This window comes from Amborella trichopoda, chromosome 3 (assembly GCF_054954075.1).
Source record: "Amborella trichopoda isolate Santa Cruz 75 chromosome 3, AtrichopodaSantaCruz75HAP2 v2.0, whole genome shotgun sequence".
NCBI lineage: Eukaryota > Viridiplantae > Streptophyta > Magnoliopsida > Amborellales > Amborellaceae > Amborella > Amborella trichopoda.
Genome location: NC_142338.1, coordinates 20055520 through 20075982, shown reverse-complemented (window position 1 = coordinate 20075982; position 20463 = coordinate 20055520). Strand labels below are relative to the sequence as shown.

At 33.5% G+C, this 20463-nt stretch overlaps 1 protein-coding gene across 2 annotated transcripts in view; it reads right to left on the bottom strand.

Annotated features, from left to right (window-relative positions):
• Positions 1 to 5893: 5893 nt before the first annotated feature.
• Positions 5894 to 20463, bottom strand: part of TRANS11 (translocase 11) — a 78996-nt gene continuing 64426 nt past the window's right edge. For both annotated transcript variants that reach the window (XM_088860315.1, XM_088860313.1), the window contains exon 8: positions 5894 to 6286. In XM_088860315.1, the coding sequence (XP_088716441.1) occupies positions 6032 to 6286 (255 nt within the window). In that variant the 3' untranslated portion in view covers positions 5894 to 6031. The remainder of the gene's footprint in view (positions 6287 to 20463) is intronic.

Genomic DNA, 20463 nt, shown 5'->3' with positions numbered 1-20463 from the left:
ACTTTTAAAGGTTTGGTGCACGCTTTGAATATTTGGGTCGGATGTTCGGATCGATGTGTGCTGGCATGTGAAAAATGATAAACGTTTGGGTGGGGCAGGGATCGATTTGTATTGGCATGTGAAATTTATTACTATCATTCGTGGGTATATATATATATATATATATATATATATATATATATATATATATATATATATATATATATATATATATATATATATATATATATATATATATATGAAAAAGATAGGGTTAGGTTATCAGTTTATGTGAATATATGAGTTCAACGGTTCAGATTAATTCAGATCGATTTGATGGTCACGATCTCATTTTATGTTTGAATTTTAATTTTTTTTATATAAATCCAATAACTTAAAATTTTAGGCGTGTGATCTTCTCATTAAGACGTACCTAATAAAAATATAAAAAAATTATTCGTAAAAATTAAAATGACAAAAATACCTCCAAATCTTTTCAGGGGGTATTTTGGTCAATTTATTTCTTGTAAAATATTATTTTGATATTTTTCGAAGATTCAACTAGTTTTGATGAACACACTCTTAAAATTTTAAGTGATTTGGATTTGTAAAAAATCAATTAAAATTCAAATATAACCAAACATCTATGATCGTCAGATCGACCAAGATTCAATTTGAGTCGTTGGGCTCATATGTTCATATGAGCTAGTGGGCTAATCTCAGCTTTATATATATATATATATATATATATATATATATATATATATATATATGGGTTTGTCTAGAGTTAACAACCTCTCATAATAAAAAGGTCCCAGTTAGAAAGGGTTGTGATGGGTGTATTTACCAAAAAAATTATTATTTTTTATTAAAAATTTATTTAAATAAGTAACTTTACCATTAAGCAATGAAAAATTTGAAATTTTCACAAAAATACAATAGCATTTTGGAAGTTAGTATCCTAGAACTTTATTTTTAGAGTACCATTGTAATGTAGTTAAAATTTCAATTTTACTCGTTATGGAGATGACAAAAGTATCATTTGTCTTGTAGTAATATTTACAAAATTTCCCCATAAAAGTAACTTTTTTTAAAAAATAGACTACAAAATTAATAAATCCACCATTCACAACTATCTCTATCTTGAACCTATGTAATTTGAAAGGTTGTGAAGTTTAGAATATATATAAATATATATATAGAAGATACTACTATTAGCCCAAGGGCTAACAAGAAAATATGAGCCCGACAACTCAGATTGAATCTAGGTTGATCTGACAGTCACGACCTCATTTCGTGTTTGAATTTTAATTTTTAATTTTTACAAATCCAAATCAATTGAAATTTTAGGCATGTGTTCTTCTTATCAAGTCGCACTTAATAAAAATATAAAAAAAATAATCTACAAAAGTAAAATTGACCAAAATACCCATGAATCTTTATGGGGGTATTTTAATCACTTTTTTTCATGTAAAATATTTTTTTGATATTTTTCAGAGCTTCATCTATTTTTTATGAACACACGCCTAAAATTTCAAGTAATTTAGATTTGTAAAAAAATATTAAAATTCAAACACTATGAGTCATCTGTGATCGTCAGATCGGCCCAGATTCAATCTGTACCGTTGGGCTCATATCTTCTAGTTAACCCTTTGGCTTGTCTAAAGTTAACAACAACTCCTCAAAATACAAAGGTTCAAGTTAGAAAGGGCTGTGATGTGTGTATTTATCAAAACAATCATTACTTTTTTATTAAAAATTTACTTAAACAGATAACTTTACCATAAAGCAAGGGCAAATTTGAAACTTTTATAAAAGTACAATGACATTTTGGAAGTTAGTGTCCTGGAACTTTATTTGTAGAGTGCCCTTATCCTTTACTTAAATTTTCAATTTTACCCCTTATGGAGATAACAAAAATACCATTTGTCTTGTAGTAATATTTACAAAATTGCCCCACAAAAGTTACATTTTTTAAAAATAAACTACAACACACACACACACACACACACACACATATATATATATATATATATATATATATATATATATATATATATATATATATATATATATATATATATATATATATATATATATATGAAAAACTATATGAAAAACTCTTCCCAACGCCTGTAGGCGAAAATAAACAGTGATTTCGCCTACCCTCATCACCATCCAAACTTCATCGCGCGGTCACAGTTGTCCGGTAGTTTTTCAATTGTCATTTTTTTTTACAAATCCAAATTACTTGAAATTTGGAGCCTGTGTACATTTTAAAAAATGTACCTTTTATCATAGCTTTATCATTAAGTAAAAGCAATTTGGTAAATATTACTACAAGATAAAATGTATTTTTGTCATCTTCATAAAAGATAAATTTGAAATTTTTACTAAAAGACAAAGGCACTCTACAAATAAAATTTCAGAACACTAACTTCCAAAATGCCATTGTACTTTTATAAACATTTCAAATTTGCCTTACTTAATGATTAAGTTACATATTAAAATAATTTTTTAAACAAAAAGTAATAATCTTTTTGATAAATACACCATCACAACCCCTTCTAACTTTAACCTTTGTATTTTAAGGGGTTGTTAACTATATATATATATATATATATATATATATATATATATATATATATATATATATATATATATATATATATATATATATATATATATATATATATATATATATATATATAAGGAAAATGCTTGTATGCGCTGGTTCATGTATGTGGGAGTTGTATGCCCAACGGTTGAAATTTGGCGTGGGGTTTGGACGGCGATAAGCTGGCTTTCTCTGCCTGACAGGAGCCTGACACCCATAGGCCGCCCACTCTCTCTTCGCAGGCTATTCCTACGCGAAGGTTACCTATGCTTTCTCTCTCTTCACTCTCTCAGACTCAGAGAACCTCCGCTCTCTCTCTTCGCTCTGAAATTTGGCGTGCGAGGGGCTTACTCTGCCTCTCTCTTTACGCAATCTGCCTCTCTCTTTACACAATCTGCCTCTCTCTCTACTGAATCTGCAAGGGGCTTTCTCTGCCTCTCTCTCTGTACGATCTGCCTCTCTCTCTCTCTACTGAATTTGCCCTAATCGTTCACTGGAAAGTGTTGGAGGTTCGTTTTCTAACTTGGCCTTGAAGACTAATTGGTTCACCGAGGTGTTTATGACCCAGGTGTTTTGGACTAATCATCTCTCCCCTTTCTCGTATTTCTGGATTCTCTTTCTAGGGTTCATAACTGTAACCCCAAATCTTTTCTTTCTCTCTCATAAATATTTGTATCTTTCTTTTGTCCCTCTTAACTCCACTCAGTGACGCTCATTTTTTTTTTATGTGGAAAGCTTATCATTTGTTTTATTTTGATTTCTGCTATTGTTGTTGTTTGTTAATTGGTATTAGAATGTTTGCATAAGAGGACTTGGTTATGAGAAATGTAGAAATTGGGGCAAATATTTGAGCCGTTTTTTTTTTTTTTTTTTGTAGATTTTGGGTTTGTTGGGTTTAGGGATTTTTGTTTGTTTTGATCGTTGCTTTCTATTTAGTCTTAGTCTTTGTTGTCATACAAAATCAGCTCCTTCAATGTCATTTATCAAGAGATACACTCATGGCTGGTTCAGGGTTTGAGTTTTTATTTAATTTTTTAATATTTTTATCATGCTATTGTTTATTTTGTCATAAACATCATTTTTAATTTGTTGAATATTTTTAGGGAGAGTTCTCAGAAGCTCCAATTCTCTGTATTAGCACCTCTTTACTTTCTCCCTTATGGACAAAATTGGTAATGAGTAGGTGTTAGTTTTTCTTGCTTCCAGTCTTTGAGCAGCCTTATGTGTTTTGCAGACAACTTAATTCCTTAAAACGTTCGATTTTTCTTTGGTGAATGCGACTGATATCTAGTGCTTAGTCTCTATTTTATTACATCAAGTGCTACTTATCTGTCAGTTTAATTTTGAATTTTGAATTTTGAATTTTGAATTTGGAATCATTTTTGGGTAATTGATTTGTGATTGGAAAAATAAGTGCTTCTTATATGGAGCTTATAGTCTAGATTTGCATCGAGTATATCAAGAAAAAGTAAGTGAATTGAGTGGTTATTTGCAGAAATAGTTGAGAACGAGGACTTTGAGAATGTTTTTCAAGCAAAGAAAGATTCATTCAATCTCTAGAACATTTACAACTTCAAGAGTGCCAGGTAGGCATAAACCACTAACCTATTCTTTAATGGAATGGCACTAGAATATCAATACCCTTTTTTTAAAGGACTGATATGCCACTCTTTCAAAATTGTTATGTATGCTCTTGCTTTTAAAGAAATAGCCCCTATGCCTGTGGTTTCCTACTCTCCGACCAAAAAACTAATTTTCATGTTTTAACATTCATTCCTATAAACCATGCATGGATTATGAATTATGAAAAAGTGATTCTCCTAATCTTCTCCAACTGATTTCTTCCATTTGCGAAATGATTTATCCTTCTAATTAGTTGATATATGACCTCTCTATGTTGTTTCAATATTATTTCTTTATTTAATAATGATTGTATAGTTTTCTGGTTATTTGCCCCACTTAACTTTGATATTTGTTGAAAGTCATGTGAAGTTGATATTTTAATGAAAGTAATTATCTCTCTATATAATCTGTTATCGCACATGTGATCATATATTGTTATAATTGCAAAGTCCTCATGGGAATAATGATTTTTGCACAGGTCCTTGCTGTGTACATGGCTTTTGATGGAACTCTGGGGAAAGAGGAGGCTGATCAATTTGTGTCCATGGCTTTTGATGGAGCTTATGGGTAGGTGGCTAGACTAAGAAGACTAACATTTTGGAGATGAATTATTTCTAGAAGTAGCATTTTAGAGAGAGAAAGATGGGTCTTCGATAGAGAGAACCAAGGTTATACAGAATTTATGAGTTACTTTTATGTAAAAGTTGTACAGTTCTTTGTTTTCTTCTTCTTCTTTTCTATTATGTTCTCTAAAGGGAACTGATGATGTGGCTGTTTGCATTATCCTTACTTTTAATGGAAAGATAAAGTTGTGCATCTTGTATCTTGGGACTGTGCCATTGAATGGAAAAAATCAATGCTCTTTCTCTTTGGACTTGTTTCTTGATAATGGGTCATTGAATGGAAAGATCAAGACTCTCTTTCTACTCGCTCTGTCACACACACATACAAAATATACCTTCTTGCAAAGTGTGAAATTTGATAAGAAGATGTAGTTTGCATTTTGGTTTTCTCATGATGGTATTGTTGCTTGCATTTTGTATATTTGAATTTACAGATGCTTGAGCACAATATACCTGCTACTAGAGTCATTGTTCTCTCATTATTTTCCTTCTCAATGAGGGAGACAGAGAATAGCCACTATTTTCAAGGCTCTTTCTCTGTCGACTTGTTCTGTCATTAATTTCCTTCTCAATGAGAGAGAGAGAGAGAGAGAGAGAGAGAGAGAGTGAGAATAACCAAGTGATGGACTGAATGCATCCATTCATATATTTGGAGTTCTAACTAGTATTGTTTCAAAAAATAAAATCACCCACTAATCAAATGCTCATTCAAAATAAAAAATTGCCCACTAAGAGTGCTTAAGTGGAATTGATCAATGGATAAAGCAAAACAAAATTGATCAAGGATTTCTTTCATGTGGGGAACATGTTTAATATGTTAATTTAGAAATCTCAGAGTTGGCATAGAAATGAGATAATGAAAGTGCTTCAATGAATAATTCACCCCCACACCCCTCCTCTCTCTCTCTCTCTCTCTCTCTCTCTCTCTCTCTCTCTCTCTCTCTCTTTATCTATCTATCTCTATAAGAGAGTTGTTGGAACATTGGCATTTAGCACAAATTCAATTCTACAATGAGAATAATTACATTAATAAAAAGGCAACCCCAAAAGATGAGCTCAAGCACACACACATTTATTAAACACAAAAAATACAAAAATTGTTGCAAGCGCCCAAAGGCACCGAGTAAGAATTGTTCCAAATGCCTTATGGCACCGAGTATCATATCATGGCCAACACTTCTTTCTTTATTTACAATGAGACGTTCTTCTGATTCATCCATTGGATTCCACTGTTGTGTATTGCGATGCTTAATATTAACATTTTGCATGGCGGTAACTTATTCATCATACCATTGGAAGAACCAACATAATGGACACTCATAATACATCCTGCCCGGGTTAATTTGCTTGCCGATGCTTTCGTAGCACAACCTATACCATACTTAGGGCATTGTCGAGTTGTATATCCTCGATTACTTGTAGAATGAGATGACATTGTTATGGCCTACAACAATCGCATTAGGATCACATTGTCAAGGACTAAATAACTATGTAGTTCAAGCACATCCAAAATCTGAGGGTGAAGAAAATGATTCAAAATTCAACTGACATAGAAGTAGAACTTGATGTAATTAAATAAAAACCAAGCACGGGATATCAGTCGCGTTCACCAAAGAAAAATCGAATGTTTCAAGGAATTAAGTTATTTGTAAAATACACAAGGCTGCTCAAAGACTGGAAGCAAGAAAAAGTAATACCTACTCATTCCCAATTTTTTCCAAAGGGAGAAAGTAAAGAGGTGCTAATATAGAGAATTGGTGCTTCTGAGAACTCTCCTTAAAAATATTCAACAAATTAAAAATGATGTTTATGACAGAAGGAACAATAACATGATAACAATATCAAAAAATTAAATAAAAACTCAAACCCTGAACTAGCCATGAGTGTATCTCTTGGGAAATGACATTGAAGGGGCTGATTTTGTATGACAACAAAGACTAGGACTAAATAGAAAACAACGATCATAACAAACAAAAATCCCTAAACTCAACAAACCCAAAATCTACAAAAAAAAAAAAAAAAAAGGCTCAAATGTTTGCCCCAATTTCTACATTTCTCATAACCAAGTCCTCTTATGCAAACATTCTAACACCAATTAATAAACAACAACAATAGCATAAATCAAAATCAAACAAATGATAAGCTTTCCACATCAAAAAAAAAAGGAGCATCACTGAGTAGAGTTAAGAGGGACAAAGAAAGATACAAATATTTATGAGAGAGAAAGAAAGGATTTGGAGTTACAAGTATGAATCCTAGAACGAGAATCCAGAGATACTAGAAAGGGGAGAGATGATCAATCCAAACACGAGCTTCAGAAGCTCCAGCTATGGCAACCCATAAAACTAAACAATTTTCGCATTTCTTGAACTCCCAAATTCGTATAATGTGCAGCTCTCGCTCTCTTTGAATCTCAATAAACACCTCGGTGAACCAATTTATCTTAGGGCCAAGTTAGAGAACTAACCTGCAATGCTTTCCAGTGTTCGATTAGGGCAGATTCAGCAGAGAGAGAGAGGCAGATCGCAGAGAGAGAGAGAGAGAGGGGCAGAGAAAGCCCCTTGCAGATAGCGCAGGGAGAGAGGCAGATAGCGTAGGAAGAGAGGCAGAGTAAGTCCCTTGCACGCCAAATTCCAGAGCAAAGAGGGAGAGCAGAGGTAGCCTGAGCCTAAGAGAGCGAAGAGAGAGAGCGGAGGTTCTTTGAGCCTAAGAGAGCGAACAGAGAGAGCGGAGGTAACCTTCGCGTAAGAGTAGTCGAAGAGAAAGTGGGAGGCCTACGGGTGTCAGGCGCCTGTCGGGCAGAGAAGGCAAGCTTATCGCCATCCAAACGCCACGCCAAATTTCAACCATTGGGCGTACAGCTCCCACATACGCGAACTGGTGCATACAAGCATTTTTCATATATATGGGTATATAGAGTTAACAACCCCTCAAAATACAAAGGTTTAAGTTCGATGGGGTTGTGATGGATGTATTTATCAAAAAAATCATTATTTCTTATTAAAAAATTATTTAAATAGATAACTTTACCATCAAGCAAGAGCAAATTTGAAATTTTCATAAAAGTACAATGGCATTTTAGCAGTTTGTGTCATAAAACTTTATTTATAGAGTGCTCTTGTCCTTTAGTTTAAATTTCAATTTTACCTCTTATGAAGATGACAAAAGTAACATTTGTCTTGTCCTAATATTTACAAAATTGCCCTACAAAAGTAACTTTTTTAAAAAAATAGATTACAAAATTAATAAATCTACCCTTCACAAGTCTCTCTATTTTGAACCTTTGTAATTTCAAGGGTTATGAAGTTTAGATTATTCCCTATATATATATATATATATATGAAAAACTCTTCCCAACGCCTATAGGCGAAAATGAATAGTAATTTTTCCTACTCTCATCACCGTCCAAACTTCATCACACGGTCACAATTATCCGATACTGTTTCAATTTTCATTTGTTTTCTATAAATTCAAATTTATTGAAATTTGGAGCGTGTGTACATCTTAATAAGACAACCCTAATAAAAATATGAAAAAAATAATTCTCAAAATATAAATTGATCAAAATAGTTCTGAAAATTTATGGGCTTATTTTGGTCAATTTATATTTTACGAATTATTGTTTTCATATTTTAATTAGGTGTGCCTCACTAATATGTACACACACTTCAAATTTTAGATCATTCCGATTGGTAAAAAAAAAAATTGAAAATTGAAACATTACCGGACAATTGTGATCGTGCGATGAAGTTTGGATGGTGATAAGGGTAGGCGAAATCACTATTCATTTTCGCCTATAGGAATTTTGTAGTATCTTCATTCATATATATATATATATATATATATATATATATAGGAAAGAAAAGAAAAGAAAAAGAGAAAGAAAAGAGAAGGAAGAGAAGATAAAGAGAGAATCTTTTCTTTTAGAGAGTGAAAGCCTCTAAAAAGAAAAGAGGTATTTGAGAAAGAAAAGAACATCAAAGAAGAAAATATAGAGAGAATTCTTTAGAAAAGAAGTCAATGATCCCAAGAAAGTTGGTTTCTTGGAATATTGTAACCATTGAGTTAACATTGGATTGGTATATTTCTCCGGTGGATGTAGCCTGAAAAGGTGAACCACATAAATCTCGGTGGGAGTACGTTATTTTCTTTATTTGCATATTTTCCCACTCATATGTATACACATCGACTTTAGCATATTTTTTATGTCTCAATATTCACGTTCTGCTGTGCGCATCCGCATTCGTGGTTGACGACCCAACGAGTGGTATCGAGCAAGGTTCCCTGGCCACAACCTGACTCTTGAGCATATGATCACGATGAGGACAAGGTTCAATGGGTCGCTGTTAATCCTGCTCTTTGATCATAATCATTGCTTATGGGTATTACCCCGACGTTAACTTTTGGTTAATTGGGCTTTTGGGATTGTTTTGAGACACATTGTCAGTCAAGACTGTCGATGAGTGCCCACTGTGCAAATAAGGTTCTGATAGAATGACCATTAGTCATCACCTTAACCAACAGTGAATTGCCACTTTGCAAAGAAGGTATTGATCAATAAACTGTCAACCACCACCTTGACCTACACTAGATCCGATGTTAGATAACTAATCGACTAGCGATATCTAACCGATAGGTAATAGCTAACCTAAGGGCGATAGCAAACCAACAAGCGATAGCTAATTGACGAGCCAAAACTAACCCACGGGCGATAGCTAACCTACGAGCGATCGCTAACCTACAAGCAATAGTTAATTGACAGGGGATACCCTGACAAACGGGGGATAACCGTAATAGATGGTGAATAGTAGAAAGGGTGTGAAAGACAATATGTATGGATTTAAGATGGATTCCAATACCGGGAGTAAGATGATATCACTCAATGGGAAGGACTGGATCATCTGGAAGCCAAATATGAAAGTTTTGTTATATTGTCAGGACTTGTATGTACTCATTGGAGGGCTAGAACACAAGCTCGAAAGTATGACATACGATGAGTGGAAGAGATTGGATCGAAAGGCTCTCGTAACTATTTGACAATGGTTGAAAGAAAACGTGTTCCACCAGGTGTTGATGAACTCGCACGCCTGTATCACAAATCGAACTAGATCTATGAATGGGGAGAAAAACCAATAAAAAATAAGAAAGGGGACAAGGAATGACACTTCAAGAAAGATTGCCAAAAGCTCAAGAATGAGCGGAATGAGGAAAATACCATGAATGATGGCAGGGAAACAACTATAGTGACTACAAATATTGATGTAGTTGAAAACTATGGTGAATGATACATTAATATTGCATCATGCAACTCAGATTGAGTTTTGGATATCAGAGCATTGTTTCATGTTACTCCACAAATATGTTATTTTGCTTCTTACAGAGCAGAAAATTTTGGCTCTGTAAAGATAGGGAACAATAGTTCCTCAAGATTGTGGGTACAGGAGATGCATGTATCTCTAACTACATGTGACCAACTGTTTGCTAGGAAAACAACATAGAGTCTCTTTATCTAGTAAGGGCTCTAAGAAAATCCTGGATCTGGTGGATTCAGATGTGTGTAGTCATATGGATGTCAAGTCGTTTGGTGGCGTATCAGATCTCGTCACCTTCATCGATGATGCTTTATGAAAGGTATGAGTGAAATCGAAAGATCAGGTGTTTATGAAAAAGTCCTCACATCATACTATCTAATATCAATCCCCATTGTTTCCTCTAGATGGTCAAATCCCAGAGAGAGTTTGGATGGAAAATGATATCTCTTATTCACACTTGTTGGTATTCAAGGCATTGGTGCATGTGGATAAGGAACAAAATTCTAAGTTGAATGAGTTAAGTTGAATGAGAAAACACTCCTATGTGTCTTCTAAGGGTACTCAGATGAATAGTTTAGCTGTAGGCTGTGGATCATGAGTAAAGGAACGTGATCTGGGGTATGGGTGTTGAAGACGTGAGGAAGGTATCAAAGTCAGAAATCTTCAATGGTTCAGAACCAATCATAGTTTCTCCACCGTAGTAAATGAAGATGGAGGAAAAGTGAAACAAGAGAATGGGTCAAAAGAGTTGACATGCCAGTTCCGAGTGATGAGAAGCAGGGAAGCAACCTGTTTAAGAAGACCAACCTACAGTTGAACTGAGAAAGTCCTTTTCTAAGGGACATAAACCCTTTACCAATTACATTGCATCAGAGTATATCCTATACACTGAAAGGGGTAGACTAGAAATCTACCACGAAGTTCACGCTGCTGACAAACACAAAGGGGTGTGGGTTAAAACTATGAAATATGAGACAAGTATTTGCATAAAAATAACACTTATGACTTGATAAAGTTGCCAAAAGAAAAGAAGGCACATGAGTTAAGTGCAAGGAGATCCCTTTAATCAAGAGGTAGAAGGAAGAAATACACAAAGTTTCCTATAGGCCCACCGTAGGAAGCACACACAGTAGAAGTGTTGTGAGTAAATTTTAATCTTGGCAATGAACACTAGGCAACAATCAATTGGACATTCAGATATCTTAAAAGAATATCCAAAGTGTGTTTGTGCTTTGGGGGAGGAAAGCCTGTATTACATGGGTATACAAATGAAGACATCATTGGAGAACTAGACTCCAAGATTTCAATCTCAAATACTTGATTACTTTTGCAGTGAGAGTTGTTGTATGACAGTCTAAGAAAGTGTTCCAACCAGTGGTTTAAAAAACGGATTGGTGGCCCGGATCGGGCACCCCAAAAACCCATTTGGATCGGTGGATCGGCGATCCGGATCGAGAATCGGCCAAATCAATAGGATTAAGCTGTAAAAAAAAATATAAAAAATTATTAAAATTTATTATAACTGTTGTTTTTTAGGAATCCAATAAGAAATCGGGGTACTATATTATTAATTCTAATTTTTTGCATCAATATGTGAATATTGAGATATTTTTTCTTTGTATGAACTTATTTTAACCATTAAATTACATCACACAAAATAAAAATCATAGAACTATCATGGATGAGGTATATAATCATACATGGACTACAATAAAGAATGATTGTTTTTATAAGAACATTTTAGTTTTTTTGACAAAAACCTTTTATTTTTTTACAAGAAATGTTTGTCGTATTACATTTTTTTTGTTTTTAGAAAGAACCTTTTTTTTGACATAAAATACTTGTTGTTTTTTTTTTTATATAAGAACTTTTTTTTTTGACAATAACTTTTTATTTTTCTGAGAAAAACCTTTTATTTTTTTGACAAAAAAAAAGAAATTTGACAAAAAAAAAAATTGATAAGAACCTTTCATTTTTTTTTATACGAAACTTTTTATTTTATTGATAAGAAAAAAATTTGACAAAAAGCAAAATTAATAAAAAAAACCTTTCATTTTTTTGATAGGAAATTTTTTTGACAAAAAGCGAAATTGATAAAAAAAACCTCTCATTTTTTTCTTATGACAAAAATAATTATTGTATTATTATTTTTTTATAAGGAATTTTTTTTTTTGAAAATTTTTTTTTATTTTTTTGACAAAAAAATTAAATTTGACAAGAAAAATAATTGATAAGAACCTTTCATTTTTTTTTTATAAGAAAATTTTTATTTTATTGATAAGAAAATTTTTTGACATAAAGCGAAATTGATAAAAATAACCTTTCATTTTTTTTTTATAATAAAAAAATTTGACAAAAAGCAAAATTCATAAAAAAATATTTTATTTTTTTGACCTCAAAAAAATAAAATTGACAAGAAAAATATTTATAAGAAAAAAATTTGACCTCAAAAAAATAAAATTGACAAGAAAAAAATAAAATTGACAAGAAAAATAGTTGATAAAAGAACCCCCTTTCGTCCCAAGGAGAATGGAACCCACACCTTCCACATACAGAAAGAATGTTATAACCAGTACGCTACATGCTACTTAGTAGTACTAAAGCCGCAACCAAAATATAAAATATATTAATGTTTCAAGTTAATACCTTTACATTATCCCACATCGAAGAGGTAGAAGGAAGTTGTAGTGAATCAATACCTCTTTGTAGTTAACGAGGATAACGCGTGCGAAGTGAGGAGAGTCACGTGACGAGGTGTGCGGACCTTAAGGTACATGTACTTTTTAAAATTTACAAAATGCCTATTGAAGAAAATTTACAAAAAGGCCCATTGAAGAATCGGCGAGCCGTGACGTCATGAATCGAAGAATCGAACATCACATGGCGATTTACGGCATGGAATCGCCAGTTCTTCTCTAGAACCACGCGATTTTCGGTATTTCATTGGAACCAGATCGGGTCTGCCGGTTCCCGAGTAGAATCGGACGAGTTTGGTTCGACTCTCCGGTTCGACTCGTCGACTTTTGAATCACTGGTTGCAACTAAAGAAATCCATACTAACAAGAGTATGTCAGATATGATGACGAAAACCTTGGTTAACATGCAAGAATCATGAAGAAACATGGATGGCACATGTGCCATTTAAGTACCTGATTGATCTGCGAAGGGATACCTCCCTCCTGGGATTGGAGGCGGTAATTGTTGCGTGTCCGATCCCATGAGGAAGGGACACCAATGGAAATTATCTTTCTAAAAGGGAAGTTTTGGAAAGATATGAATATGACTTGTTGACCTAATCAAAGTCCCATGAAATATTGGAAGTTGATTTGCGAAGGGATACCTCCCTCCTGAAGTTGGAGGGGGTGATTGTTGGGTGTCCTATCCCATGAAGGAGGGACACCAATGAAAATTATCTTCCTAAAAAGGAAGTTTTTGGAAAGATAGGAATATGACTTGTTGACCTAATCAAAATCCCATGAAAGAGATTATTGGAGAGAGATTATTCATTTTATTCCTAGTTTCTTTGGCTCTTCTCTCTCTACTTTTTTACAAGAACTTGGTAATGTAGTGCACAAGACCCGTAGCCACCATGAAACCTCTTATTCTCTCTCTTCCTCTTCTCTCTCCCACTCATCACTCTCTCTCTACATCTCCTGGCTCCCACCTAAAAAATGTCAACCTGATGATGATGCAGGTCTGTTAGGGTTCAAAGCCCTGATTAAGGAGGACCCATCCGCCATGCTTTCTTCATGGAAACCCAACACTGATTGTCGTAAATGGGATGGAATCAATTGCCTCTCAATGAATAGAGTAATGGCTACCTTCCTCTGTGGCCAAGAAGATGACCCCAACAGCTTTTTATCAGGCCCATCTCATTACCTCTCTCTAAACTTACTTACCTCAATTGGATTTATCTCCAGAATCTCAAAAAAATTACAGGTACTTTGCCCACTTTTCTATTCAAAATCCCCAACATCAACTGTGTAGATAGAGAATTGTTAGCTACATGGCGATTTGCAAGAAAATATAGGCCAATTATTTGGACTAGAGGCTCTTAGTTTCAGAGCAAACAAGCTTTGGCCCAATTCCGAACTCCATATCTAATATGACCAAGCTTGCCCATGGACTTCTTTCTTCTACTTTCTCTGAGTCAATCTCAAAGCCATAAGTTCTCGGCAGTGCTTTTCAATACAATTATGCACATGAACCTCTTTCTTCTGCTTTCTCTGAGTCATTGGATGGAGAGAAGGAAAATGGAGAGAGAGGGAGTGAGAGAAGCGGAGGTGAGTGGTGGTGATGGTAAGAGAGAGGGAGAGGAGACGCGGTTGGGGGTTTTGCCAAGAGATAGAGATAGAGAGAGAGAAAGGAGTCATTTTAAACAAAAAGACACGGAGAGAGAGAGAATGGAGACTCTATTTTGTGAGTTTTTTCGGTGGGTACGAGAGAGAGGAGAGTGTACGGTAGTACATGGTATCAGCATGCAAGCATTAAATGGAAGGAAGGGAAGAGAGAGATTACAGTGGTACAGGGGCAGGCATTAAATTTCGAATGAAAATTGAGAGGAACAACATCGTAACCGTCAATTTTACACAATTAAATCAGAACCATTTGGCGCACGAAGGGTATGCGAGCTCGTGCACATAATCTTTTTCTTTTATATATATATATATATATATATATATATATATTACACAATTAAATCAGAACCGTTTGGCGCACGAAGGGTATGCGAGCTCGTGCACATGATCTTTTTCTTTTATATATATATATATATATATATATATATATAGTAATAGAGTAATGATCCCATGAGACCCTCCCACACCTATGTGTATAGGATCTCAAAGGATCACCATTAACTATCGTACATATATCTAAAAAAGTTATCACATGGATGTAGGAGGGTCTCATAAGATCATTACTTTTATTTATATATATATATATATATATATATATATATATATATATATATATGAAATAAAGTAGCAACCTTTCATCATATATTAATACCCGGGTGAGTATTGTTCATACTCACTAGAATATCCTAGAACGCATTCTTACTTGTCCAAGGTCTACAGTACTTTTGGCGACTAGAAACAAAACTAGCCCAAGTATTGTTCCCCTTGCCTATGTAACCGAGGTGTACATGGGTACTCATCTCAACGCATTGCCGAAAGTAGTTGACTAGGCCAATTCTTGAAATATTTGGGTGAGGAACTCGAATTTTTCAAATCCATCCTCTTTATGTTCAAAATTAAGATCCAGATGAAATAATGAATTTGAACCTCTAAGCATGTTCCATGTTTTAGTGCTATCTCAAACTTAGTGACAATTATCGTCAACGGGATATTATCGCCGGAGTTTTTATTATATGATATTATCGAGTGAGTGCTTTTTATCATTAATTTTTCAGTAATTTATCGGGAGTTTAAAATGTATTTACTATATATATTTTTTTATATGATCCAAACCACTTTTGTTATTTTTTGCAGTGAAAAAAAACTTTGGCAAAAAGAAAATACATTTTTTGCATTTTTATAAGATTGATCAAGTATTTTAAAATTTTGAAAAAACGATCCACACATTATCCATTCAGTTTAGATTTGATTTTGTAGATGTTTTAAGCTTATTAGAGGGTTTTTAGGAAGCATTTGAGATTGAGAAACATATCCAACATTGAAGATTGACGATCGAGCAAAAATGTTAGTTAAAAATCTTTATTATTTCAATGTCTTTTCTGGGTTCTTCTAGAAGTGGTGATCCGGGATGGAAGTATGATTATAATTTAAATGCCAATAAAATATATAAGATGTAATTATTGTAAAAAAGATCTTAATGGGGGTATAAACCGGTTCAAAAAATATATTACCAGTATTAGGGGAGAAGTTGCCCCTTATAAAAAGTTCTTGATGCTATCAGGGAGGAGATTAAACAATATTTGATATCAATAAGACATAAAAAATAATAAAATGCTCCTTGTCATTTGGATAAATCTTATTCTGATTCTTCTTTGTGGTGATCTAGGTTGGAAGTATAGTTATAACCTAAATCAAATGCTAAAAATTGTATAAGGTGTAATTTTTGTGAAAACGATACTAATGGGGGTTTTAAATCGGTTGAAGAAACACCTTGCCGGTATTAAAAGAAATGTTGCTTCTTGTAAAAAGTTCTTGAGATGAGATTAGACAATATTTAAATTTCGTAAAACCAAAAAAAGAAGAAAATGAGTCAGGCTATATGGAAGTATCTTCTTCAGGTTCTTTTAGAAGTAGTGATCCAAGTTGAAAGTATATTCATAACAAGAATCTGAATGATAAAAATTGTATAAGGTGTAATTATCGTAGAAATGATTCTTATTGGGTATTTCCTGGTGCAAGAAACACCTTGCCGGTATTAGAGGGCTGTTGCCCCTTTTAAGAAGTACCAGGGAGGTGAGTTTGGTCATCTGTACAAAGCAACAGGGTGGTAGAAGATGATGCAGATTCAAAAAATGAAGAGGACAAGCGTTATGGTGAAGAAGAAGATAACTTTAATGATGTTTCTTCATCTGATGATGTTGGACTCAACTCTCTGATGCATATAATGAGGCTTATCCCTTTTTTTTTTTAATGTTGATTAAAGACTCTTGAGTCTTTGAGTGCATTTTTTCTTTTTCTTATTGTCAGCTGCTACGTGTATGCCTATGTCATTGTATGAAGCTATAGCTTATGGATTGCACTTGTATTACTATTATATTTTATGGATTGTACTTGTATTATTATTATATTTTATGGATTGTACTTGTATTACTATTATGGATTGTACTTGTATTACTATTATATTTTATTTTTGGTTGGCTAATAGTCTTTTACAATGGTTTGAAACTCTGGATTATGGGATTTTGAATATTTTATGTTGTGGTAATGTGTTAGTATTATATACTCATATTTATGTTAAATTATATAGTTAAATAGTCATAAATTTGTAATGTTGTATACTCATATTCCTCTAGCTACTTCAACCTAGGCCGCCAAGAAATCTCGGTGCCCTCCTAGGCACTAGATTGCCAAAATTCCCCTGACCGCTTGACATTATTTTGTACCATTGAGTCAAACCACTTAAGAAAATCATTAAGGATGTAAAATTATCCTATTTAATTCGGAATGTTGATTTTTATATTTTATTGAGTCGGGTACCTTCTTCTTAAAAAAAATATATAGTAAAAAAAGCAACCAAGGTCATTTTCGTCATTTAGCTCCATGTAAGTAGCCCAAGCTGAAAATGACGAAGATCCATTGGCTATTCAAAGTTAGAAATGTTCAAGAATTTATCATTATAAAAATGAGTTTTGTGTTATGCTAAATAACTAGATGTATTTTTGTTATTTTGCAATTCCATATTGTTGATCTTGAACAATCATGAGTAATTTTGTTGTTTGACTCGAAATACTCAAAGGAACCTAAATTGCAATCAGCCATTTTCACCGTTTCTTATAAAAAGAACTGCCGAAATAAAATTCAAAAGGAACCTTCTTAATATCAAATGGGATAATTTAACTGGGTTAGTGGTTTTATACTTTGACTACTATTAATTAATGGAATTAATTTCTATAAGGCTTAAGAATTATGAAAAAAAAGAAGTGAGTTTTACTTCGTCCAAAAAATACTTTAGGGATGGGACATCTTTATGGTGGCTCTAAATCAATTCCCCCCATCTATTATAAAATTTGTAACTAAAAAAAAGGTACAAATCTTGTGGATCCATAAACACTTGAAAGTGGACGGTCTAGATAATGTGTTGTAATATACATTACTTTTGAGATTTGAAATCCTATTTTTTCTTCACAACCATAATTGCCAAGATCGAGAAGATTGATTTGAAGGTTTTCTAAAACCAAAATTGCAATTTTTCCCTGTGTTTTGAGGTGAAGTATTACTTATGGCTGCAGTCCTATCAAAACATTTTATTTAATTAATATTTTACCCCGATTCCTTGAAATTCATGCAGATCCAAATTTAAGGTTGCACGAGCAAATAAGTAAAGCTTATTTATCATTTTTTCTTGCACGTGTAACCCTAACTTTTGAAAAGTAATGAAAAAGTTTATAAGGATACTATTTATTTTTGGTACAAAGAAGTTACATTTATTTATTATGTTTTCGATGTTAGATCTGAGCAGTTGTAAACTCAAAGTAAAAATAATTTTTAAACTATGTGATATATCCGAATCCATCCAATTTAACATCGGGTAATTGTGACCTCCTTGAAATAATGATAAATAATTTCATAGCATACAACCTAAAAAAATCCCCAAAAAAGTGGATATTGAGGGATGCCGGGACCTAGTTTGGCCACCCAGTCTGGCACTATTGGGGCACCCGATATTTTTGAATCTCCAACCCAATGGATGGGTTGATGATACTATTTATTCATCTCAGTATTTCCCTTTAGTTGAGCACTTCAGATCGATTTGTTTTTACTAAAATTAATTTCCTTTTAATGGAATACTAAAAAGTTCACATGCGTGGCCGATTAGCCACTCCAGAAACTCAAACAAGTACTAACTCCAACGAAATCCCAACTCCACAGGACCGCAAACATCTCCTCCAAGTTCCAAGGTGCCAATTACTCATGATATAATATTACCTTTAAATAAGAACAAATAGACATGGCAAGTTTCACTAGTAACATCCAAATAGATATTGGAATCGGGTTTGGATCAAAACAGTAGAGGGGGGGTTTTCATTAGCACAACGCCTCAAGTTCCATTCCTATCTAACTTTACAAAAAAAAAAAAAAAAATCCAAATAGATCGTGAATCAAGATAGATTTCATTTATCTCCATAGGACAAAAGAGAGTGATTTCAATTTCATAACCATTCAAGCATATCACTAATTCCTCAAAGAGATTAGGTCATAACAAAGATGGTATCCGACATGTTCCTAGTGAAAGTGTGCGACGTGTGCTGGTTTGAATGAGGTCATTAAGGTAATTTGGTGCAAGCATGAGCGGGTCTTGGTTTCTTATCAAGAAGCGTTGGAATTTGGGGTTATAGGGATTTTACAATCATTTTAACCTTGTTTTCAATTAATTGAAGTCGACTATACAAATCTTGATCCATTATTCTTTTCTATTGAAGGTCATACCTTTAGTGAGATAATAAGTCATTATATCTTTTCAAACTACTTCCAACATCGTCATTTCGAGTCTACCCCTTATTATTTTCAATCATTCCACTTTAATTAACTTGCACCTTTTAACAGGTGCTGTATTTGGTCGGCACCGCGCATGGCCAACTCATCTAAATCTACTATCTTCATCTTATCGCCTATTGGTGCAACACCTTAATTCTTTTGAATTGATTCATTTCATTTTCTATTCACTCTTGTCTTGTCACTCATCTATCTCAACATCCTCAACTCTGCTGCATTCATTTTATAGGCATACTGGTTTTTGTCCACCCAACATCGATCTCAACATCCTCAATTCTATTCATTCTTGTTATTCTTTGCATATGGCAAAATAAAGTTTTCCTTTTTTTTCCTTTATTTTTAGGTACGGTGTATCTCGCACCTCTCCAAATCAGGTAAGGGACACTACATTTCTTCTGTAAAATTGCAGTTGATATTACTCATTTCAATCACTAGAATACCTCTTACAATCAAAATCTAAAATCACTAGAAAATCTGAATTGAAAATCTACTCCATCGCATACCCACTAAAATGATCAGAAAATCATTTAATATGAAAATCTTTTCCAACATACACTTAGAAGGGAAATCTTCATCATAAAACTTCTGAAGAAGGGTCAAATTATTTATCCCAAATTCCCAGTATACTTTTTAAGTCCTAGAATATAGGAATTCAACACTATAGAATAATAATACTTTTTTTATATCTTTTATTTCTTCTACTTAAGGGAAACTTAGGTGATCGTTTATCGAACTACTTAATAACTCACTCTACCATTGATCCAAGTAACTCATCAAAAAGCACATCGTGGGTCTAAATTGTTAGAAAATGTTGGATGCATTAAATGTCAAATAGCTCATCTCCCAAGTGCAATTTCCTAAATTTTCCTATTATTGTATTATTTATTTTTGAACTAGTGCGCGTATTACATTAAATTAATGAAAGGAAATACAAAAGAAGGAAACCAAAAACAAAAGCCAAAAAAAATCAACAGAACAGAAGGAGAACTCCTTAAGAAGACGTCGCGAGCTTTACTAAAAGATCTGCATCCGAGTTGAAGCCACGACGAACATGAACAAAAGAAATTTCACAAAAGCCCAAGAAAAGTAATATCTCGTCCATAATAGTGCTAGTTTCC